The sequence below is a fragment of the Pantherophis guttatus genome, chromosome 4, assembly GCF_059756535.1.
Source record: "Pantherophis guttatus breed Tessera chromosome 4, ASM5975653v1, whole genome shotgun sequence".
Lineage (NCBI taxonomy): Eukaryota > Metazoa > Chordata > Lepidosauria > Squamata > Colubridae > Pantherophis > Pantherophis guttatus.
This window is the reverse complement of record NC_142066.1, coordinates 73,275,908-73,301,648: the sequence shown is the minus strand read 5'-3', so window position 1 is coordinate 73,301,648 and position 25,741 is coordinate 73,275,908. Positions and strand designations below refer to the sequence as shown.

The window sequence follows — 25,741 nt, the reverse complement described above, 5'->3', positions numbered from 1 at the left end:
TCCCCAGTAAAAGCTCTGTGCTCTCCCAGTAGGGCAATATTTCAAAGTGGAATTAGAGAATTCCTTTTAGCATAGTCTGAAAAGTAGACAGCTGAAGACAAAAAGTGACCTTTAGAGAATTAGATGACCAAAAAACAAATACATGGAACAGTTGGAACATCATGAAATTGTTGGTGCTGAGGTTGATTTGCTTGAGATCTTTCATTCAACTGGGAAGCATCATTGGTGCTAGTGAGTATGGCATTTACTCCCTCAGTACCTTATCCTGCCAGTGTTGGCAATTCTATGATAGAGTATTGTTTTCTGCTTGATTGTTGGTCTGGTGTTACTCTCCAATTATTTGGTGTAGATTGCTGCAAAGGATATGTTTTTTTTTTCTGTTTTCTTCATAGAATAGAATAGAATAGAATAGAATAGAATAGAATAGAATAGAATAGAATAGAATAGAATAGAATAGAACAGAACAGAACAGAACAGAACAGAACTGAACAGAATTTTTTATTGGCCAAGTGTGATTGGACACATAAGGAATTTGGTGCATATGCTCTCAGTGTACATAAAAGATACGTTCATCAAGAATCATAAGGTACAACACTTAATGATAATCATAGGGTACAAATAAGCAATCAGGAAACAATATCAATATAAATTGTAAGGATACAAGCAACAAAATTTCAGTCATACAGTCATAAGTGGAATGAGATGGATGGTGGGAACGATGAGAAAATTAATAGTAGATCAGACTTAGTAAATAGTTTGACAGTGTTGAGGGAATTATTGGTTTAGCAGAGTGATGCCATTCAGGAAAAAATTGTTCTTGTGTCTAATTGTTCTGGTGTGCAGTGCTCTATAGCGTCATTTTGAGAGTAGGAGTTGAAAGAGTTTATTTCCAGGAGTAAGGGGTCTGTAAATATTTTCACAGCCCTCTTTTTGACTCGTGCAGTAAACAGGTCCCCAATGGAAGGCAGGTTGGTAGCAATTGTTTTTTCTGCAGTTCTAATTATCCTCTGAAGTCTGTGTCTGTCTTGTTGGGTTGCAGAGCCAAACCAGACAGTTATAGAGGTGCAGATGACAGACTCAATAATTCCTCTGTAGAATTAGGGTTAGCATGTTATTGGCTCTTTTGAATGATGTGTAAATGTAGTTTATCTCTACATTCATTGATAGTTGATTTGTCTAATTGCCATGCTTCAGTAATTCTCTACTATTCTTGAATTTAACTTGGTTTTTGATACTCAGTGACCCAGCTGAAGTTGTGATTGAGTCTGTCTATGTTTTGTGAGATTAAGGACTTTTCATTGTCTTCTAACTGCTACTTGGATGTGCGCTGCTAGTCTTCTGCTTGGGTGCCATACATAGTGCTTGTTACAGTCCTTATTCCATTATTTTATAGATGATTTTGTTTTTTTCTTTTCTTCGACTGCTAGGACTTTTGGTTTACTTAAGATGGCCTGAAGGGTTCTCTAATTTTGGATGGTCTGGACGGTTCCCCAATTTTGGATTAACACCATACAAAAAAAATCATACAGAAAAACAATATGCTAATCAAGGAACAACCAAGAAGAAAAGCACTGATGATGTTACCTAGTTGAGTAATGAAATATCTGAACTGCGAGCAAACAACCATGCTCAATGAACATCAAGCGCTCAACTGTTCAATTCTGACCTACAGGTATTCTCTTCTATTGGAAGATGGAACATCACCTGCATAAGCATGTAGTAAATCCCAGCCACACCATGGGCTGCCCCCACATACTGTTTCCGGTGCCACTGGTACAGCAATGGGCAACGCTCAGTCTTTCGTTCTTCTCTGGAAAAGTTTTTCCCCGATTCAATGATGGATTCCACAACCTTATGCAGACAGAGGAGGAAAAAGAACAATCTAGAAGTACATTGTTCTTTTATTTCAATTATTATTTTCCCTAAGCAATGCAAACATATTCCTGCAGTGCTTGTCTTTTCTAAGAAGCTCTTTGGATACAAAGGAATCAAGTCTACTCTCAGAGAGCACTTGACATTTCCTAAGGTATCATGTCATTGTTTCTATATAATGCAATATTTTATCAGCCACAAAATTACTTTTATTACCTAGCTACAGGGGATACTAAAATATCTAAGTTTGTTGGAATGATGATACATTACCTATTCAGACAGCACTCTTGTTATCACTAATTTCCTTCATTTCTGGACTATTTCAGAACCCCTGAAAATTTTATCTTGTTATTACTAGTTTCTGTAATTTTTCAAGAAGGCTAGATGCTGGAAAATAAGACTTATTCATCTTTGGTTAAGACCCCTCCTCCTAGTAAAACAGTAATACATGGGACCTTTTGATTTATATTCTATAATTTTCTGAAAACTAAGCATTCTCTTTTCCTGCTCTTGAAAGCTGATATCAAGTTAAATTATTGCTTTAACTTCATCATTACTTAATAGGGAGTATTTCCAGGTTTCAAAAGGCAATGTGGATGTTTCCATGAGCCACATTATGTTCTTTGATACACATTATGCCCTTTGATACTGTACACCCCCAAAATACACTGCAACAAAAAACCAAACACCCATTGTACCAAAGAAGAAGAATGGCAGAAAGAGGGTAAAGTGGGTTATACGGTAGTGGCCAAAATTGTGGAAACCTTTTGGGGAAAGTGTATTTTTGAGGTTTGATGGCTAATAACACCACTTTTTTTTTGGAGTAGTACCATAAAATTATGTATCAATGGAAAGATAATGTAATCAAGAATGTAATGAGAGAGAAAAGTGACTTTTTACGAGGAATTCTAGATTTTAGGCCAAATTCCTGCAGTCTGTACCGAACAGTCATTGCACTCAACTTCACATTGCATTGCACCATTTCATCTTGTATACACCCAGATCAGGGACGAAATGCTCCTGGTTCGGACCGGATCGGCCGATCTGGTAGCGATGGCGGCGGGTGGTTCAGAGAACCGGTAGCAAAAATCCCTGGCCCACCCAATCGGCCAGTTTGCCTGCTTGCCGCTTCTTTTAAAAAATGCTTCCTTTAAAAAAGGCTTTTAAAAGATAAAATTTTAAAAACATTTTTTAACAACCTAAAATGCTTTTAAAAAGCTAAAAAGGCCCTGATGATCCCAGCTGAGCTGCCTGATCATTAGAGCCTTTTTTTTTTACTTTTAAAAGCATTTTTTACAATCTATTCAGCTGAATAGGTTGTAAAAAATGCTTTAAAAGTAAAAAAAATCATGTGCCACAGCTGATCACACGCCCGCATGCTATTTTACTTACCTCATGCCTCCGCGCGCGCACACCTCACATTTGATACATGGTGCTCACTTGTACATGCGTGCTAGTTCAGATTTTCACCACTGACCCAGATGATTTTCTTTTGTCACATAGACACAATCTCTTAATTCTTCTATCATCACTTGCTGTTGTTCACCTTCTCCTGCCTTTACTAGTGTGGTTTTGTAGCGACTGAGTCTCCTTATACCTCTTCAAAAACTTAGAAATGCCACCTTTGGTTAAGTTCCCACCAATTTTTCTTCTAATTTCTTTATAACTGTAGCCTTGTTCACTTAATAATACTATTTTACATTGCTTTCTGGGTGACCAGTCAACTCTTTGCACCATTACTTCAATTTTATTATGTTTTACAAGCTCACTAAATGAAAGAACACAAAAAAACCCATCCAACTTCATAGCGATCATATAACACACTGACAAATGTCCTCCTCTCAGCTTCAATAAATGACATCAATAACTGAATCCTACTGTGATCTGATTGGCTCATTGATAAAACAACATGACACCTGATTGGCTCTCTAAATACTCATGCTCATTGGCTACAATCAGATGAAGGAAAACTACCTGATATCAACCTAAGCAAGTTGTGCTTCCTTTTTCTGGTTATTTGGCTATAACTTTTCATAGATACAGATAATTGAACAAACTTTGTTGCATTACGTTTTGATTAAATTATCTTTCCATTGATATTTATATATAATTTTATGATACTACTCCAAAATAAGTGGTGTTATTAGCATCAAACCTCAAAAATACATATTTCCCAAAAGGTTTCCACAATTTTGGCCACTACTATAAAAGAACTAAGCACCATGAACATCTAGAAATATTCTTCTTTCCAAAGCAGATAATTCAAGTTGAACTCTCTGGAATATCAGTGAAAGAAAGAAAAAGTATACAATTGGATTTAAGAGTCCATTTGTGGAAAAGTGGTATCCTTTAAATTTGAGTGTCTACAACATTCAAACTGAATTATGCAATTAAGCAAATGATGTAAATTAATACAAATGTCAATTGTATGATTATGCAAATGACATTAGGCTTTAGGAAAAGTGGTTTTTTTATTCTTTGGAAAATGAAATCCCATACAAAGATGACAAATCCTATATACAAAGACAGCTGAACAGTTTACAAAATCAAGGTTTTATTGTATTTCCCTTACCTCTTTGATTACTGATTGTGGCACTGTCTCAGGATCAATTTCAGTATTCAGATAAAGCAAAGCATACAGGTAACCAGATCTTCCATAAAGCAACTCATCTGGAAGGTCAGAATCTGAAGCAAGGACTATTCTCTGGAGCTGCAAAAGTCTGCGCAAACCAGAATTGAGAAAATATGCAATGGAACTCTCATTTTTACATTAAATCTCAGATATAATTATGGGATGGGTTCTTGTAAATCTTCATTTGACTTCTATTCAGATTATGTAGGATATGTCCTCCTAAAATGTTGTAGATAATGCAATATGTGTAAAAGTGAAAGGAGCTTCTGGAATTTTTAGAAGCTCTGACATAGATGCCCCTGGCAGCCAGATATTTTGGAAAACTACTGATTCCAATCTCATTTATTTTTGATGAAGCATGTTTATAATCTCATTTTTATCACTCTTTGCTTATGTTTCACAAAACTCCCCAACCTTATTATTAGGACATGAAGAAGTTCCATGTGACAGAGAGATATTATTTGCAAAAATATGGCAGAGATTAATCTTCCACCAGGGATGGATTAGCAGGCAACTGATTAAAATTCTAAATATAAACATCAATAGAAGAGTGGAATTCCTATGAGCCAATCAACCGTCCAATATAGAGGCGAGAAAGAACATAAAGAATGCAAACATCAAACATATGACTCTTCAAACATGACTGTTGTCAATTTCAAAGTAGCTGAATGACAGGAAGACTTTCCAAAAGCCTCAAGATCAGAATATTACTTTCCAGAATATTTTTAAAAATTAGAATAAAAATATTAAGACACACACACAAAATTAAAATAGGTCATTATTTAGCACAGAAAAAAGGACAACATGAGGACAAAATGCTCTATCATCATCGACAGGGGGATTACTGGGAGATTACTGGGACTGTTTGCCAGTAATCATCTGCCCGAAACAATCCAAAAGGCAGTCTTATACCAAGGAATATTCAGTCAACCTAGTCTTTTTGTTCAGTTACTCACTTGGTCACACATTCCTTGGATTCACTATCATTTTTCATCTTGTGGTACACAACTGCTCCCACTGCTAAAGGTCCAGCATCACCACAAAGAAACGTAACTCTTCTACCATTGAGATTACGAAGGATTCTCTTCACATAATCCAGGGATCTCTGTAGGTGAGTTGGCTCCTTTGTCACACGATATAGTTGAAGATACAAGAGGGCTATGCCTGAAATTGCCACACAGAAAGAAAGATGGAAGATTTAGTTGGTAGTTTTCGCTACACCTCTGATCACATATCTGATACACTGCAGGCATCATTCATGTACACATCTAAATCCAGTAATTTAACACGTTAAGAGCAAGGCCTACCACTAAAGTATCACATGGCATAAAAACAATTCCTTACAGTTTTCTATTCTTTTTTCCCTTGCCCTCTTTTTTCTCTTCTCTCTATAACTCTCTAGTGCTCTTCTTGTAGGAAACTGTAAGAGTTGGATTTCTTCTGCAGAAAGGGATGCAATTGGTTATTAGCCAAAACTAATCAAAATCCCCCTTGTAGGGCTCCCAGATGAAAATAGGTTTCTTATGGGAAAGTTTAGTTTCATCCAGAGGGTTAACCACATATAAGAGCCTTATTGGCGCAATGGTTAGAATGTAGTATTGCAGCCAAATTCTGCTGATTGCTGACTGCCAGCAGTTTGGCAGTTCATTTTTCAGCAGCTCAAGGTTAACTCAGCATTCCATCCTTCCAAGGTTAGTAAAAAGAGAACCCAGATTGTTGGGGGCCTGCTGCTGACTCTGTAAAGCACTTAGAGAGGGCTGGAAAGCACTGTGAAGCAATATATAATCTAAGTGCTATTGCTGTAATCACCAAGACCTTGGACTTGTTTGAATTTATCTTTAGATTGTTCTCCAGCATCAGACTATTACAGACTAAAACATCTACAATAGAAGCTCCTGAAACAGCCTATCTTGAACTTTCAGGAAAGAAGTGCAACTGGGAATCATTATGTACTAGTAGAGCTAATTGCATATCCATGTATAGTTTTCATAGATATTAAATAATGGGAACAAGATCAACCATGCAGTATTTCACAGGACAATTCCCAAGAAGGTCAAATTGATATCTCCCAAGATCATCTTCTAATAACACTTGAAAAAGGAGAACCACTTGAACTCAAGCTATTCAGATATTCAGGGGTATCAACATAATTCCAATTTCTCTGTTTCAATTTCAGTTCCTGGTTCATTTTGTCTATTAGGCCTACCAAACCCAAGTGGGAAAATGTATTGGCTTCAAAAGATGGCAGTAGTTGTTTGATTGTTCAGAAAATAAGGATTAGATATCATAAATAATTGAAGGGAATACCAGGGCTGTAAAACTAGATCAAGAATTTGAAAAGTATCATGTGAATGGTAATTCACTTCTGTATTAATGTCAAGAAAATTATGTGGGTATGTGCACAAAATTATCAAAAGTCTTTGACTCAAAGAATACTTTATTTCAATCCACTGACTTCCATTACTCTATATCAGGGGTTTCAAACTTGCATTGTCACGTTGTGGTCACGTGACGTATCAGAACTTTCCCCCCTTTGCTAAAATTGGAGTGGGGGTGGCCAGCCTGCTGGCCCCTGCTCTAGATCAACATTTTTCAATTGGTGTCATTCAGCAGTATCAGGATTTGGGAGTTATCGTCCCAACACCACAAAATGAATCAGGTATATTTTAGATAGCTTAACATATAGACCAAAAATACTACTATTAACTAGATGGAGTTATGTGTAATTATCATTGTTTTCTACAGTGGTACCTTTGTATTGACTGCTTCAAAACACTGAATTTGGTACTCAATGCATTTTGACCCTGGAATGGAATGGAATGGAATGGAATGGAATGGAATGGAATGGAATGGAACGGAACGGAACAGAACAGTTCTTTATTGGCCAAGTGTGATTGGATACACAAGAAATATCTCCGGTATATAAGCTCTACATACAAACAACAAAGCAGTAAGTCATAGATCATAAAGATATAATAAATCATGAGATACAAACAAGTGACAAATCATAAGATATGAATAGGAGAAGGTGGTATGTAAGATGAGAAAATAAGAAGGATAATAGCAATACGGCCCTATTATATGGGTAAATATCTTCAGACAGTGCTGTGGGAATTAGATGTTTAGCAGTGATGGCATGAGGGAAAACTATATTTGTGTCTAGTTGTTCTGGCATGCAAATGCCAAATGTTGTCCCAGGACTGGTACTCTTTTTGGTACTCTGAGATAGGAAAAGAGGGATTGCTGTGGAGAACGGGCAGGAAGTTGGCTATGCTGGGAAGGTTGCTGACATAGGAAAAGGGACAGACAGGAAGTCCTTCCCAGCTAACACAAAAGGTAATGTGATGCCACTCATCATTTTTAGTACTCATCGAGCCTCCCAGAACTAATTAACAGTGAGTATTGAGGTACCATTGTATTTTTTATCACTGAAGAGAAGTATGTAGGCAAATAATGCATTTTGGTAAATCATATTATTTATTGAAATATAATTAAAATGCAAAAATATTTTTTACATTTAAATTAAACAGGTTAAAAAAAGAAAGCTATATGGGGATGGCCCTTTATTACAAAAATATTGATTCCCAATTCAATTAACTATCAATTGTCCTAGCTTGTCTCACAAAACCTATGGCTGCACAATGGATAACAACATATATATATCACTCTGAGCTTCTCCAAGAACAGGATAAACACAATGGGAAGAATAAAAATTCCAAAAATAAAAGTAATATGAATATATTTACATTTAACTCACATAAAGCTCCAAAAATATTTTAACATAATGTTGTATTTAAATGTTCATGTTCAAAACTAAGCCTTGTCCTAGGAGACTGATATGATTCCTCTTATTTCTTATTGTTTGCCGAAGTTTGGATTCTTTCATCATGACAGGAATGAATTAGCAGTTAACTACCCTGTTTCCCCCAAATAAGACATCTCCTGATAATAAGCCCAATCGGGTTTTTGAGCGCATGGCAATAAGGCTAAGTGCTTATTTTAGGGTTCAAAAAAATATAAGACAGGTTCTTATTTTCGGGGACACACGGTACCTGCACCAGAATTTTGTTCTATTACATTTCTAAAAAAAAAAAGCAAGTGAGAAGTAGCAATAATTTTTAAAAAGCAACATTTCATGAGCATTTGGTTGTTTCCATTTTTTAAGCAAACAAATCACAAGCGCTACAATTTTGTCACCTCTCCTCCTCCAGAGCCATCTGCCTGCTTCGCATCCTCCAGAGCCATTAAGAAGGAACAAGCTGAAAAATACTGATCCCTTTTAAATAATAGAGAGTGGGCTAATCTGCTTTCAAATTTAACTTTTGTTTGGGACAAAACCAAAGAAGCAAATGTTCTCTACCAAAATGCCAGCTTTACAGGCCACTCCCTGAGCTAATCCCTGGAAGCAGTCTCTTGACAAGGCTAGAGAGTAGGGAGAAACAGCTCTCCAATAGTGATCTGAGCAACCAGTTTTAGGGACTGCTCCTCAACTGTTTATATCCCAGATGATCATTATCACAATTTATCCAAATCAAGAATTACTGCCCAATTCTGTTCTTATCTCTCCTTTCCCCTCCTTTTCTTTATTAAAAAAAGTTGTTTTAGGTTTTAAAGTTTGTGCGTCTTTTCAGCTATATGATGGAGTTAAAAACTGAGCACATTGTAAGCCGCCCTGAGTCTTCGGAGAAGGGCGGCATATAAATCAAATTAAAAAAAAAAAAAACATGACAAAAATAAATGTTAAATTTTGGATCATTTGTGTAAACTTTAATAGGCTTCAAATGAAATTATATTATATATTATATGTTATATGTAATATTATATGAAAGCACAGTGTTAAGCTTCCAGAAAGTGTATGGAATCAGCTCTATGACTTCTGAGTCTATATTTTTTTTCCTGGCCAGATGACAGCTCCTCGATGTTCACCACCATCTGTGTTATTTCTGTGCCTATATTTCTGACAAATCTGCTACTTTGAAAATAAATTCTTCTTATAGATTTGAAATGTTTAAGTTTTTAAAAAATATCTTACACCAATTTTATAAGTTGATCAAACCTTTTTTAAAATAAATCAGTTAAAAATTGCACCTTGCTAGCCAGATTTGGATTTTCCCCTTGGGTGTCAGCTTCCTCCTTCTCAGTGTAATATGCTCTATTGTTGCTCAAAGCAGAGAGAGAGCGGGGAGGTAGCAGGGAGTGAGATACTTTCTGAGTATTTTGATTTAAAAAGTTTTTGAAAGTTAATAAAGTCCAAATCCAAAGTCACATGCCATATTTTCATATGGAGAGCAAAAATTGATGAGACACTCAAATAAATCAAGGAAAGAAAGCCAAAACAGAAAACAGAAAGTATTCAGCAGGGGTTGAAATAAATCAGAATTCAGCCATCCAATTAACCTTTGAAGATATAAACAAAAGCAAAAGTTAAAAAAGTGAATTTAAAAATCCCAGGCATGCTTATGATAATGTGCTCCTGGTCTGAGGATAGCAACACCCATTGATTTTTCAGGGAGCTGCAAGGTTCCCCCTCCTAGGTAGATCTACAGCTATCCAAAAGTTGTCTTGGGTCAATCCTAAGTAGCCCCTTTCAAATCCAGGAGCCACAGCTGCCAAAGAACCAGCTCTGGCAGCAAACCCAGCATAACATAAGAGAAAAAAATCTTTACACCTCAACACCCATTTTGGGGAAGAGTTTTGCTCACGTACTTCTGAATTGGTTTTAAGATAGGGAATCCATCAGTGTGGAGAAATGGGGATCATTATGTATGTGCTAAAACTGGACAGATTACAGATTAATTTAAATATTCTCAATTCTATAAATCTTTCAGTTGGTTTGGACTCCTTATAGCATTCCCATGGACCAAGACAAAATTGTGCCTCAATGACTAAATGTATTTCAAGCCTGCATCAAAAGAAGAATTCTTCCCTCTATGTAATCAGACATTTTTTAAAAAAGTCTAAACATTTGATTTTCTGAATCAAATGTTTCTGAATTAAAGAGAAGATGGGGGATTCTAAAATGAGTGAAGAGAACGGCAACAAAGATTATTAGGGGGATGGAAGCTAAAACATACAAAGAATAATTGCAGGAATTGGGTATATCTAGCCTGGGATGATATGATAGCGGTGTTCCAAAATTTGACGGACTGTCACAAAGAAGAGGGGATCAATCTATTCTTGTCCTGCACTTGAGTGCAGGACAAGAAGCAATGGATGGAAACTTATCAAGGAGAGAACCAACCTAGAAGTAAGGAGGAATTTCTTGACAGTGGAATGGTTTGCTTCCAGAAGTTCTGAGTACTCCAGATCAAAAATCTCCAAAAATCAATGGAGAGTTTAAAGAAGAAATTGGACAGCCGTTTGTTTGAAATGATACAGAGTTTCCTGCTTGAGCAGAGGATTAGACCTCCAAGGTCCTTTACAACTATATTATCTGTGTTCTGTGCCTTCTTCACAATACTATCAAATATGCTACAGATGTATTAATGGAAGGAGGGACAAAACATTATCAGCAATTGCAACCTGAATGTAGAATCTAGTGCTTGATATACGGTGAAGCTCTTATGACTTCATTTCCAAATCAACTATGAAAGAGTTCAGGTATCTCACCTGTCCAGCCAGTATATGCAGAGCAGTCGTGAGGATCTGCTGTTTTTAAGCCTTCTTCCATTTGCTGCAGTAAGTCTTTAATTTTAGTTGTAATTTTCTTATTAAAATATGAGCTGGTCTGCAAAAAAAATAAGGCTAGAAATGTTTAAGATGTATTATGTGCACAGAGAAAGGTCTGATTCAGATAACAAATTAAAGCTTCGTGAATAAAACATGCAAATGTTAAGCAATAGATCACATTTACATAATAACATTTAGGCAATAAATTACATTACACATGTTATATGTAAACATTGGAGGGGTTATAAAAAGTTTGGGGACTGAAATATTTTAACTCTCAAAACTTTCCATTTTGGATGGAATGGGTTATTTTACCTGAATTGTTCAAACCTTACTGGAAATATTCCATTTTGAAATGCAGAATTTTGATTACAAAACAGAAATCACAACACTCCCCCTTCAAGAACAGTACATTCCAGCATGTCCCAAAAACAGTTCTGAATTTGGAACACAGTATTTTGTATTTGACCATTTTGATCCCGAACTGTTTTACACAGGGGTGAAATCCAGCAGGTTTTGATAGGTTCTGGAGAACTGCTAGTGGAAATTTTAAGCAGTTTGGAGAACCGGTAGCGGAAATTTTGAGTAGTTCGGAGAACTGGCAAATACCTCCCTGGCTGGTCCCAGAGTGGATGGGAATGGAAATTTTGCAGTATCCTTCCCCTGCCATGCCTACCAAGCCACACCACACCCACTAAGCCACGCCCACAAAACTGGTAGTAAAAAAAATTGGATTTCACCACTGGTTTTACATCTTCCTAAATCACACAAAAATGAAAGCCAAATCAGTAAAACCACATTAAATTTTAACATTATGCATGAGCTCAGGCAGTATGTTTGTTTAGCACTTAAAGGAATATAACAGACACAGCAACTTTTAGACTTAGTATTTCATAATGATTTTAATTATTCTGGCCAAGTAAAACTTTCAACAACTTCTCTGTTTCTGCTTCAACCATCCTTTTTTTTTTTTTTTTTACTTTATAGGTATTGTTTTGACAGCAAATAGAAAAATAAATGGCATCCATTTATTAATTTCTTCCTATATGATTGCATGCTTTCAGTAAGGTTTCATTCCAATTTCCTTTGTTTTTCAACTTCTCTTTGAAACAAGAAGAATGTTGTAATTTAGCATTAACAATGAATTGCTATTTGATAATAACTAGATGAGGAGGAAGAAGACAAGAAGCAACTATAGGTATTTATGTTACTAAGTGAGACAAATTTTAAGTGAATTTTGCCCCATTTTACCACAGTTGCCACAGTTGTTAAGTGAATCATTGAGTTGTTAAGTTAGTAACATAGTTGTTAAGTAAATCTGGTTCCCATTGATTTTGCATGTCAGAAGATTGCAAAAACTGATCACATGATTCCAACATCTGCAACTGTTGTAAATATGAACCAGTTCTCAAGCATCCAAATTTTGATAATGTGACCATGACGATGCTGCAATGGTCATAAGTGTGAAAAATGGTCATGTCACTTTTTTCAGTGGTATTATTCAGTGGAAACTTTGAACTTTCACTAAATGAACAGTTGTAAGTCGAGGACTATTTGTACTACGATCACCCTTTTGTGGTTAGTGATCCTGAGTGATGGTGGTTTTATTTATTTTTATTTTTTATTTTATAATTAGACTTCTATACTGCCCTTCTCCAGAAGGACTCAGGGTGGTGTACAGCCATATTAAAACACATAGAATTACAAAATTTAAAACCAATTTAAATTCAAATATATAAAATGGCTCAAAAATTTAAAACATTTAAAACATACACACACCCCTTAAAAATTCATATTAGGCCAGTCTGGCTTGCTGGAACAGAAAAGTCTTCAGGGCGCGGCGAAAGGTGCATAGGTCGGGACTAAGACGAAGCTCTAGGGGGAGCTCATTCCAGAGAGTCGGTGCCCCCACAGAGAAGGCTCTCCCCCTGGGTGTCGTCAGTCGACGGCACCCTGAGGAGCCCCTCTCTGTGGGAGCGTATTGGCTAGTGGGAGGCTGTTGGTGGCAGAAGGCAGTCTCGTATATACTCCGGTCCTAAGCCATGGAGCGCTTTAAAGGTGGTCACCAACACCTTGAATCGCACTCGGAAGACCACCAGGAGCCAGTGCAGCTCACGCAGGAGGGGTGTTACATAACCCCATAACCACCTGCGCGGCCGCATTCTGGACCAGCTGGAGCCTCCGAGTGCTCTTCAGGGGGAGCCCCATGTAGAGAGCATTGCAGTAGTCCAGATAGGATGTGACAAGGGCGTAAGTGACCGTATGCAGGGCATCTCGGTCCAGAAAGGGACGCAACTGGTGCATCAGGCAAACCTGATAAAAGGCTCCCCTGGCCACGGCCATCAAAGACAGCCGTGCGTCCAGGAGAACACTGGAGCCCTCTCTGAGGGGGCCAAGATCTCGCCCCCAATAGTCAGCGATGGACCCAACTGACTATACCGGGATGCCGGGAACCACAGCCACTCAGTCTTGGAAGGGTTGAGTTTGAGCTTGTTCCTCCCCATCCAGATCCGCACAGCCTCCAGGCACTGGGACATCACGTCAAGGGCATCATTGGGGTGGTTCAAAATGGAGATGTACAGCTGAGTGTCATCAGCGTTCTCACTCCGAAACCATGGATGATCTCGCCCAGCGGCTTCACGTAAATGTTGAACAGAAGGGGCGAGAGGACTGACCCTTGCGGCACCCCACAAACAAGGCGCCTCGAGGTCGACCTCTGCCCTCCTGCCAACACAAACTGTGTATGGTCGGAGAGGAAGGAGGAGAACCACTGCAACACGGTGCCCCCCACTCCCAACCCCTCCAATCGTCGCAGCATGATACCATGGTCGATGGTATCAAAAGCCGCTGAGAGATCTAATAGGACCAGGACAGAGGAACAACCCCTGTCCCGAGCCTTCCAGAGATCATCAGCCAATGCGACCAATGCTGTTTCCGTGCTGTACCCCGGCCTGAAGCCCGACTGGAACTGGCTTCATCCAGGTACTGGGGCAGCTTCATCCAGGTACTGGGGCACTTGTCGCGCCACCACACCCTCAACAACCTTCGCCACGAAGCGAAGGATGGAGACTGGGCAATAATTCGTTAATACAACCGGATCCAGGGAAGGTTTCTTTCTTTTTTTAAAAAAATTTGATTTATATGCCGCCCTTCTCCGAAGACTCAGGGCGGCTTACAATGTGCTCAGCAATATTCTTGAGGAGAGGCCTCACCACCGCCTCTTTCAAAGAAGGGGGGAAGAAGCCCTCACTCAAAGAAGCGTTAATAATCCCCTGGAGCCAGCCTCGTGTAACCTCCCGGGAGGCCAGCACCAACCAGGAGGGACACGGATCCAGTAAACATGTGGCAGCGCTAAGCCTTCCCAGAATCCTGTCCACATCCTCGGGAGTCACAAGGTCAAACCCCTCCTAGATAATATTCTCAAGACCCCCCTCCGTCACCCCATCCAAATCTACCCAATCAGAGTCCAGACCTTCCCGAATCTGAGTGACTTTGTCATGCAGGAATTGCACAAAATCCTCAACCCTGCCCTGCAAGGGGTCTTCTCTCGCTCCCAGGTGAAGGAGGGAGCGGGTCACCCTAAACAGGGCTGCTAGATGGTTCTCTGCAGACCCAATAAGAACGGAAAAATAATTAAATTTTGCCGCCTTTATCGCCACTAGGTAGATCTTAATATGAGACCTCACCAGTGTTCGGTCAGATTCGGAGCGACTGGCCCTCCAATCGCTCTCCAGGCGTCTTTTCCGGCGCTTCATCTCTCTCAGCTCCTCGGAGAACTAGGGAGCCAGTTGAGATCGGCACCGGGTCAGAGGCCGCAAAGGCACGACGCGATCCAGAGCTCCAGCGGCCGCCCTATCCCAGGCGGCCACCAGTTCTTCAGTCGTGCCGTGAGCCAGAGCCTCAGGGAATGGCCCAAGCTCCATCTGGAACCTATCCGGGTCCATCAGGTTGTTCTTTCTTAGTTGGCAACAATATATGTTGCTAGTTTAAACGTATGTTGCTCTCCACCATAACTCAATAAAGCAGGAATATCAGCAGGAATTGTTGCAACCTAACAATAGTGCACAAGATAAGTTACACAAACATTATATTAAGATTTAGGTTTGCATTTTAAAGTATCAACCATTATTTGGGCTCCATAGTCAATGTAATATTTTTATAGAGCCGTCCAGCAAATCATTCAACTTATCGTGTTGAATTTCAGCTACAGGAATTTGAAAATATGCAGAAAATAATGGGCTGAAACTAGCCAACCTGTCACACAATATTATGAAGGGATGATTTATTCATATAATAAGGAGAAAATAGCCATCTGCAACCATAATTTTTTCAAGAAGATATGATTTCTTTAAAAGAAGTCTAGTATTTTGTAAAGTACTAGGGTACAACTTGACAATATTACAATTATGGGCCACTGGCTAATATTTTCTTTCTAAGCAGTGGATTAGCAATTTTTGTTACTTTTAAAGAAACAAATTCATTTTCAAATCTATTTAAATTCCTGCTTTTAGTTATTCTCTAGGAAGAAACCCCTTAATTCAATAGTGTGTGATTCTGTAGATTATAATGAATTATTCAGTGGCTTTCCACACCATTAGCCATGAATCATTCTAAATACATATACTGAGCTGGAGTATGGACTTCATTATTTGATGTCCAATACCTTGGCATAATCTTGGAACTTAGATTTTTAAATACATATTTTTAAATGTATTTGGTGTATTTAACTCCAAACATTTAAATGAGTACATACATTTCAAGCAAAAAAGGCCATTCCCCCCCCCACCCCCCGCTATATTATTACAGTAATGGTTTCTGACAGTTTGTAAAAATGGCCTTTTTGGAACCATGTTAAGTGATTTACCAAAGCAGTAACTCTGAGTCTTCAGTACAAATTAAAAGTATGATCAATCTCAAGTGTATGCTAAATAACTAAACATCACTAAAACATCTGAAATTGTCCCTATTAATTATTCCCTCCAGCTAAGTAATGTTTGTCATTAATTATCATTAGTCTTAAACTCACTCCTAAAGAACCAGTTAGAGTCTAAACTAAATCTTAATTATATGGAGCATGCTGTTCAAAATATCAGGGTATATATACTCAGTGAATTAATTTTTAGTCTTAGATGTTGGTTAAAAATCTTCCTTTATAAAACCTGACAACTGAAGGCAACTTCTGATTGTGCTCTGCAAACCATCTGTCATAACACAGGTACTCAATTTATATTTGACAAAATATTATGATTCTGTGATAATGGTCTTGACATTAGAGTCAAAATAAATGACAAGCATCAGTTATTGTACATATCATTTGCTTATTAATTTGAATATAGACATTGGTTTGGAGAAAATATATGCATGCAGAAATGGAAAGCGGGAGATGAGACAGACGGGATATGAGAACAAAAGCAAAAAATCCAACTGGTAGGTGTGAACTGCAGTCAAGTGCTCATGGTAGAAGCTGTAGATTTCAGAGAAGAATGAATTGGGAAGTCTGACATGACAGTTTTCTCTTTTTATTATCTATAGTTCATATTTAAAATACATATTTTAAAATATTTAAAATATAACATTCAGATTTCCTTTAGCTAAAACCTTTGTCTGCCTTTCTCTACTGCATCAAAATAGAACTTTTTGCCTCTCCTTATGGGTACAAATGTGAAAGTTCTATTTGATGCAATTAGGAAGCAGAAAAATTGCAGTTCTGCTTTATAGAACGTGCAAAGTGAAGTTCATTCACAGGACTGTCTCCAAGTTGGAGGAATCCTTTCTGGGGAACAGCTGGTCTTGCAATCAGCACCATTTTAATTTTTCAAAAAAACCCAGGCTCCAGGGACATTGTTTTTGTTTGAAAGAAAAATATTGCAACTTGGCAGATTTGGTAGTTGCCCAGTGATGCTGTACTAGTGTCAATCCTGTATCCTGGAAACAACTCAGGATACAAGCATTTCAGATTTGTGAATAACCAAGTGACAGCCAGATATCCATATATGGCGGCCTCCTCTATGGTTGAAAATGAAAAACAACAATTATTATACAAATGGCATGTCTGGCAGGAACTATAAGGGAGTGGGACATGCCATTAATTTTCTTGAGACAATATTCTGGTGTTTGGAGCAAGAAAAAAAGGCAAAAGGTTTCTACTCGAAACAGAAAAATCCACTATATGAAAAAGAGAGTTAAAGGAAAAATGAGAAGAGGTTTTGGAAGCAGAATTGACAGACTAGGAAAGTATCAATTTATTAATTTTTTTGCAAGGCTGAAATAAGTGCTTGAGACAAGACATCGGAAATTCTAAACGTTAGCTTTATATTCTTACCTAAATAACCATGTATTGAACTGTGAAGCACAGCAGTTCCTCTGGACAGCGCATATTCCAACTCATTGAGCAAAATAGGTAACAAAACATTTTAGTTTGTTTGTTTATCTATCTATCTATCTATCTATCTATCTATCTATCTATCTATCTATCAAATTTCTATACCGCCCTACTCCCGAAGGACTCAGGGCGGTGAACAGCCAAGATAAAATACAGATAATACAAATATTAAAAATCCCTTAAAATTTTTAAATATTTTGGCCGAAACACAGATTAAAACACCCAATTTATAAAATCACGAATTAAAAAATTTAAAAGAGGAGAATTAGGAGAATTATTATAGTATTATAATGATAGTCATGGAAATAGCAGGAATTGGATTTCTGCTTTGTTTTTTATTTTGTTTGCTTATTTGTTTTTTCTTGTTCACTCCTAGATACGTTTGCTTAAAATACAAATCCAAGGCATATAGTGGGTTAATGATTGCATTAATTAATATCCTGCCAAGCATTATTAGTTGATTGGATATTGAATTTTGTTGCTATAATACTGGAAGACTCAGGGAGATACCAAAAGAGAGCTGTGGGTTGCTTATTTCAGGTTTAGAACCAGAGAATATGTCAATGGGCAGATAGCTACATTTCTTGAAAGTAGATCCTACAGGAGTCAGGAAGGCTTATTTCTGAGTACAGATTACAAGGTATAATACGGATTTCCCTGTTGTCTGCTTAAAAATGTTAGTCCAGTGATGGCGAACGTTTTTGCCGTCACGTGTCAAAAGCGGGGGGAGCACGGGGGGAGGGTCATGTGCGCATGCCCACACACATAATTCAATGCGGCCCCCCGCATGCGTGCACGACCCTCCCACGCTCCCCCGCCTTTGGCATGTGATGGCCTGGTGGGCCCGGTAGGCCTGTTTTTTGCCTTCCCCAGGCTCCAGAGGCTTTCTTGGAGCCTGGAGTGGGCGAAGACGGCCTTCCCCACCTGCCCAGAGGCCCTCCGGAGGCCAGAAATGGCCCATTTGCTGACTTCCGGTGCGCCTAGAGGGCCCGAAAATCAGCTGGCACACGCTGGAGCTGAACTAGGGCAATGCTCATGTGCCCACTGATATGGTTCCGCGTGTCACCTGTGGCACGTGTGCCATAGATTCGCCATCACAGTATTAATCTATTCTACAATTATTTTCCAAAAGCCTCCTTTTGCATAAGTAACCTTTCTATGACTTGTTATATTGAACTGGCTCAAATAAGCAAATTTTATTTCAGAACATGGGAAAATTGTTGCCAGAAATTGTTACCACAAACCTTAACACTTCCCCACAGTTAAAGGAAGATTCCTAATCAGAGCATACCAAATTGTACCTCCAATTTATACTGATTCAGTATAATTACATATACTGATTCAGTATATGTCCTGTAAAAGATTCAAGCTGCTGGTGATGACCTATAAAGCCCTACATGGCTTAGGTCAGGATATTTGTCGGATCATCTGCAACCAGCAACAGCTCCCCATCGCCTGGTGCGTTCTCACAGGGAGGGCCTACTCAGGGTGCCGTCGGCTAGACAACTGGCAACCCCTAGAGATAGAGCTTTCTCTATGGGTGCTCCCACCCTCTGGAATCAACTTCCTCTGGGGCTCCGGTTAGCTCCTGACCTCCGCACTTTCCGCCGCGACTTAAAAGACATGGCTGTTTAGCCTGGACTGGGGGGTTAACATGTATTTTAACGCTTTTATTCGGATATTTTATTGTTGTGAGCCGCCCTGAGTCCTACAGAGATAGGGTGGCATATAAATCAAATCAAATCAAAGAAAGAAAGAAAGAAAAGAAAAGAAAAACCATAGAAATTAGTTCTGATGCACAGGATAGACAGACTGGGATTGCCAAGAGATAATTCTTAATAATTGATCAAAGTGCAGACTTTATGCTCCTTTGGAAAAATTCATGATAGCTCAAGAAATATCAGATATTTTCTTCAAGTTTATTTGTTAAGATACTGGAATGTTAATAGTGGCTATATATCACTTCATATGACAAGTTCCCCATTTATACTTCCATCATATTTATTTGATTTTTATCCTATCTTAGTTTTTTGTCACCTCAAAATTGCTTACATCCCTAATACTCTTGTCTCCTATTTTCACACATCCCTGCAAGGTGGGTTGGGTTGGTAGGCAGTGACAAGCCAAAAATCACCCAACAGGCATACATAGGAGTTCCCAGACACCTTCCTAAAAATCTGATAAGGCAGATGAGACTCACAGGTGAGTCTCCTCCATTGATATAATAGTAATTTCAGTATATGAGATTGAAAATGGAGATGCAAAAACAACTATTAAAGAGAGGGAGGGAATTTCTACATTCAATGAGTATGTGGGAAAGTAATCATCCCATTACATTTTCCACCAGTCTGGTAATAGGGGAACGACAGCTAAACATCACTGATATGCTATTTTTTAGCAATCCTACAGACAAGGGCGCAGCCCTTCCATCCAGTTCCTGACGTTTGATTAGCTCCAAGTTCTTCCACACGGTTTGGGTGTGGAGAAAGGCCTGGAAGGGAAGGAGCCCAGTATTAACGCGAGGCACAAAGAGGGAGGCTAACCGAGAATTTCCAGGGAAAATAGATAGAAATCTGCTGTCCATAACGGAACGCCAGGCACCAAAGGACCCCTTTCCCTCAGGAGAGAGTCCGGCCCGGCCTGCATCTAGCTTACCTGCCCGTCGCTCTCGAAGGGGAGGGAGTCATCTCGTTGGGGCGAAGCCGAACTGCATCGATTGCCTTCCGAGTCACTGGGGGTAGGCAAAGTACTGCTGCCCGAGGCGGTGCTTCCATGAGGTTGATAATCTGGATAGGGGTTATTGAACGACCTCTCCTCCATCTCCGCTTCGCTTCCCAATTGCACCTTCAGTCGTTTGGACATGCCTTCTCCCATCTCAGCCTGCCCCCTGCCCTCCCACCGTCGAACGGCGAGCCAAGCAGGACAAACTCCCCAGCCAGCGATAATAACAGCAACGCGCTTTAGAGGTCGCAAAACGGCAGCTGCGATCGGCGCCTAGAAAGACAGCAGCTGTTGCAAACCAGCCAAAAATTAAGGGGCGGGGGGCTCGGCAGGTGGTGAAGTTATCTCCCAGGGAAGGTTGAAAAATGCGACACGCCTCATCGCGGAGGGAAAACCAAAGCGGGGTGAATAGCTAAAATCCTTAGCAATTAAGGATTAAGCGGTTAACGCGAGTCCTAGTCAATCTGCAAGATGACGGGACCAATGTGAGACTATTGTTTGTCGTTTTCTCTTCATTCCGATCTTAAATCCAGCCAGCTTTTAATGTGTGTGGGCGCATGTATAAATAATAATTCGTTCCCACCCCATTCTCGGGTTAAGGGCCAGAGAAACACCACACCACCCTCCCAATGATGGGGCAGTTTCCTGCAAATTTGGGAAGAAAATACAAGAGGGCTATCCCTCCTGCGGCACGCCTGGGATGGGCCCACTAGGGAATCCTCTGGGGCTCGAGCGTATCCTCTAATTCCCCATTTCCGACGGATATCCTCCTGTCTCCCTCCTCCGAGACAGACAAGTCAGGCCGTCGCTGCTGCCGCTGCGGCACTTATTAACAAGCTCCGAGGCTGCAAAACAGAGCTTCTGCCTCCTGCCTCTCTGCAATTGAAAATGATCGTCTCCAAAATCATTTTAGATCAAGATCATCAGGATCAACAGGGAGAAAGAAAACCCAAAGAGTAGAGAATAGACGAGCAACTCCTTATTTAGGGACATTCGAACCCTCTGACCTGCAGAGACCATCAGAAGAGAAAGAGTAGAGACTAAAAAACTCATCCCTTTGAAGCTTTGGTACCCTTTTCTCTGGTTGGTTTTCTGTCCTCTTCTGTTCTGGCTAATGGGCATTCACAGTCCCCCTAGTTCAGGTAGAACCCGATCCTTCTTCAGATGATCAGATCAATATTAGTACAATTACAACAAATAAAAGACTGTAAACAGACAAGAAAATAATGGAGGTAGTGGAGCAGTCACTGAAGGTTACTGGCCCTCTTCCCACCTTGGCCTTCCAGCAGCTTATGTCTTTGTGGCTGTGAAGTCAGTGTGTGTTTGCCTTATATTGCCAGCAAATAAACACAAAAAATCAATTGTAAATGACAATAGACTCAGGAGGTGGGAGCGCCTCAGCCAGTTTACCTCACAGCTGTAAAGAGCATACAGAAACAATCCTTCCTAACTGACACACACTCGCACTTCTATAGAACACATTTGTTTCACAAAAGGATGTTGAAGGTGACAAAATGAGTTTTAAAATACAATTCTACCTCTTGGCAGGCTTGCTCAATGTAAAGAAATGTAATTTTTTTGCAGCTTTTCATGCCTTAAAAAAAAAAAGTAGACAGGAGCCTTTGTCAAACTATGTCACCTGCCTGGGGAAGTGATTGGAGGAATTGTCTCTCAACCATATTGCTTCACACCCTCAGGTTTCCAGTTCAGCTTTTCATTTTGGAGATTTCTTATAAGATTCATCTGATTTATAAATATACTGTACATATGATTTCTACAAAGCAGTACAGTGCTGGCCTATAAAGTAGGGACATTAATAGAAATACTTTTATATTAAAGATATTTCTATTTAATTTTACATCCAAAAATTGTACAGTTGGTCCAGAATGCAGCCGCACGAGCTGTTGGTGCATCTAGGTACATCCACATTACACCAATTCTCTGCGAGCTGCACTGGCTCCCTATTGGTCTCTGGTCACAATTCAAGGTGTTGGTTATTACCTTTAAAGCCCTACATGGCTCAGGGCCAAGGTATCTTCGAGACCGCCTTTTACCGCATAATTCCCAATGACTGGTAAGACCCCACAGAGTTGGTCTCCTCTGGGTCCCATCAGCTAAACAATGCCGGCTGGCATTGCCGCAGGGGAGGGCCTTCACTGTGGCTGCCCCAGCTCTCTGGAACCAGTTACCTCCTGAGGTCCGGACCAACCCCACCCTATTGGCCTTCCGAAAAGCAGTGAAGACCTGGCTTTTCTGGCAGGCCTGGGGCCGTTGATCTCGCTCTTGCGATCCGGTGAGATCCAGCCATGAATGGTGTGAATGAGTTTTAATGTTTTAATGTTTTTAATTTTAAAATGTTTTTATAATGATTTTAAGTGCATTGTGAGCCGCCCTGAGTCTTCGGAGAGGGGCGGCATACAAATTGAATTAATAAATAATAAATAAATAAATATCCAATATTCTTCCACCAGCACCTCTGCCACTGCAATCCTGTGTAATTCCCAATGTCATTGTACTTACACTGAAGACAGTTTTTCCCCCCTAAATCTGTTAGCATAAACATTATCACATTCAGATCTCTGTCTCCATGCCTTACCCACATATCTCTGGATAAGAAATTGCCTTATATTATTTATAATAGTATATTATATTATAAAGTGATCTCCTCTAACTGGCAGCAGATTTTAGGCGGTTTTTTCCCCTTTATCTGTTTATACATTTTAACTGGATATATTGGGGCTTAAATTTTGGGTCTGGTTTTGGCTGTTACCGTTGTGATCCTACCCAGATGCTTGCCAATCATTATATGAAACCATTGCCCTTTACAACCATCTGGCTAGCGGTCTGTTTCTGTCTTTCCTGATTTGGAAACAGAAAGAAAATATTTCAAAGCCTGTCTAGGTATCTAAAAGTATAAAGTAAGAGAATGTTTGCAAGCAAGACAGATGACCCTTTGGTGGGTTATTTAGCCATCCCATAGGGGGATCACGAATGAAAAGCTTATAAATAAGGAGCACTGTAGAACATGTAAGAAGAGTTGATTACTTAAAGTAGCAGAACAGCAGCTTAGAATATAGAAGGAATTTTGTAATATAGTAAATAATAATTTGCCTAATGAGCCTTATTTTCTAAATCTGTTCTGTAGTTAAACACAATTGCTCTACCAGATTAAATTGTGTTTACTACCTGGTTTGTTGCAATCAAAACCTTTGGATCTATGATGGAGCCCTCTGTCCCAGTCTTTTGTTCTTAAGAAAATGATTGGAGATGGATGTGTTTTGTGTTTCAGCTTTATATTCTTACAAGGATTCCTGCTGAATATGTGGTACAGGCTGCCTTGAACCATAAAGTATCTTCCATTAGATATTATGAAAAATATTTTATCATATCCCTGCCTAAACATAATGCCAAATTGGTGCTTCAGGATTAAGTATTTTATTGATTATTATTTATTGAATTGATTGATTGATTGATTTTTAATTTATTTATTGGATTTTTGACTCTGATTTATAGGATTTAAAAGCTTGAGCTATGAGAAGATGATTTATCAAAATTGCCCAATGAATTTTATGGCTGACAATGATCTGATACCTGACTTTCTCCAGTCCTGAGTCAGTTCCCTGCCCACTATATCACATTCCAGTCAGGATCTAGGTCAGGGGTGTCAAACTCAAGGCCTGGGGACCAGATCCAACCCGCAGGGTGTTTAGATCTCGCCCATGGGGCCGCCCCGGTAACAGTGAAGGACTGGCCCATGGTGCCTCTACTAGCGAAAACGGAGCTCAGGAGGGCTGCGTGTGGCTCTCCCGAGCTCTGTTTTTCCTGGCAGAGGGTTGGAGGAGGATGTAGCAGCCAAAAATGAAGCTTTCTTTGGCAGAGTGCTCAGGCTACCACAGGTGCCCCCGACACAAGTGATGTCGAGCTGGCGACACCCCCCCACCCCCCCAAGGTCAAACACAACCCTGATGTGGTCCTCAATGAAATTGAGTTTGACATCCCTGATCTAGGTTGTGATAAGATAACCAAAAAATCGCAATGTCTTCTATATTATGAGAACAATGCTACTTTTTGTAGCTAGCCCACTTTTTGCAGTGTGGTTTTAATTGTTGATCATAATCCAAAATGAACATTCTGTCAAAAAGCCTAGTGATGCCTAAAATCCTAATTAGCTGTCCCTATGCCAACTGGTGAAAGAAAGAAAGAAAAAAAAAACAATGCCTTGAAATGTTGCTGCCAATGGTCTTGGCTTGATGAATGTACACTAATAGGAAACAATAAAGCTGAATCCTGTTTGATGAGTTTCAAACTATTTTTCATGTGTCACCAGTGATATACTTTCATTTTCTTGTTATCTGAACCATAATGTATTTCAGGTTCCTATCAGGAGTAATAGCCCTATTAATAGTTTAATCCAATGAGGCCTTTAGATTTATCAGCTATGCATTTTATAAATCATCTTTTTGAGCATTGTAGAAAGTTAGCACCCACCCCTCTTCTAGAAGAATGAAATATTTTGAAATATTAAAAAGGCAGAATATTATATTTCTCAAAGGGAGAAATGGAAACATGTTTTTTAGAGGAAGAAAGCAGCCCCCACCTTCCTTAATAGCCCACAGCAGATGTCAGCACTTAAGAGATAAAGAGATAGATAGCTCTATTCATAAGCAAATACCCTCACCCAAGATCCAACAAAGGTAGGATTAGCCCTCAGCCACAATAGAACTTGCCCAATGCCCTTTCATTGCATCAGCAGTCCAAATTTCAACCAAACCTGGGACTCAGACAACCTATATAGCCAGCTATGACCCCTACATAACCCCTACAACAGCCAATAGAATACATGTTCTTGCACAGGAACAGGAAGCTCAAGTGCAAAGCTCAGAGAAGGTATAAAAACCCGCCACTCTCAACTCCATGTGGTCAGCTGCCCAGAACCCTGTGCTTGGTAGTTCTTTTCATCATTAAATCCTCTTTCCAATCAGCCTCCAGCCTTCATTTTGTCCCCATTGCCTTTCCCCTGGCTTGAAACTGAACCAGATGGATATTTCTTCCAACAGCATTGTGCTTTGGAAACATGGATATCTGCAAACAATGAATTTTGGAACAGGGCTAATATAAACATGCTCTGTGTCTGATTGATTCTTAGGAAAAGATTACCATTCTGATAGTTTTGGCAATAAAGACACCATTTTCTGCTATTTCACATCCTTGCAGTAGGTGACTAACAGAGGCTTTCCAGCTGCTGCATCAGGTTTCTATATCTATATCAGTTTATATCTGTAGACTACAGGCTTATGTTCATGATTAGTAAACACAAAATTATTCACCTCCATTTTAACTTAGAACCCTTTTTGCTTTAGTCTGTCTTTAGAGGTTTTTACTTTGGTATTGATTGACAAGTTTTGAATGTTAAGATTTAGTGGTTAGATAATTGTAATCTGGGAATATGCTTTTTTAACTCTTGT

The 25,741-nt window shown here is 39.4% G+C and overlaps 1 protein-coding gene across 1 annotated transcript in view; it reads right to left on the bottom strand.

Annotated features, from left to right (window-relative positions):
- The window catches only part of LANCL2 (LanC like glutathione S-transferase 2), a 30,015-nt gene extending 8,983 nt beyond the window's left edge, over nt 1-21,032 (bottom strand). Inside the window, exons 1-5 of the mRNA XM_034416505.3 lie at nt 20,211-21,032; nt 11,114-11,231; nt 5,461-5,668; nt 4,445-4,592; nt 1,705-1,851 (exon numbers count right to left, since the gene is read on the bottom strand). Of these exons, the coding sequence (XP_034272396.1) occupies nt 1,705-1,851; nt 4,445-4,592; nt 5,461-5,668; nt 11,114-11,231; nt 20,211-20,429 (840 nt within the window). The 5' untranslated portion in view covers nt 20,430-21,032. The remainder of the gene's footprint in view (nt 1-1,704; nt 1,852-4,444; nt 4,593-5,460; nt 5,669-11,113; nt 11,232-20,210) is intronic.
- Nucleotides 21,033-25,741: the final 4,709 nt, after the last annotated feature.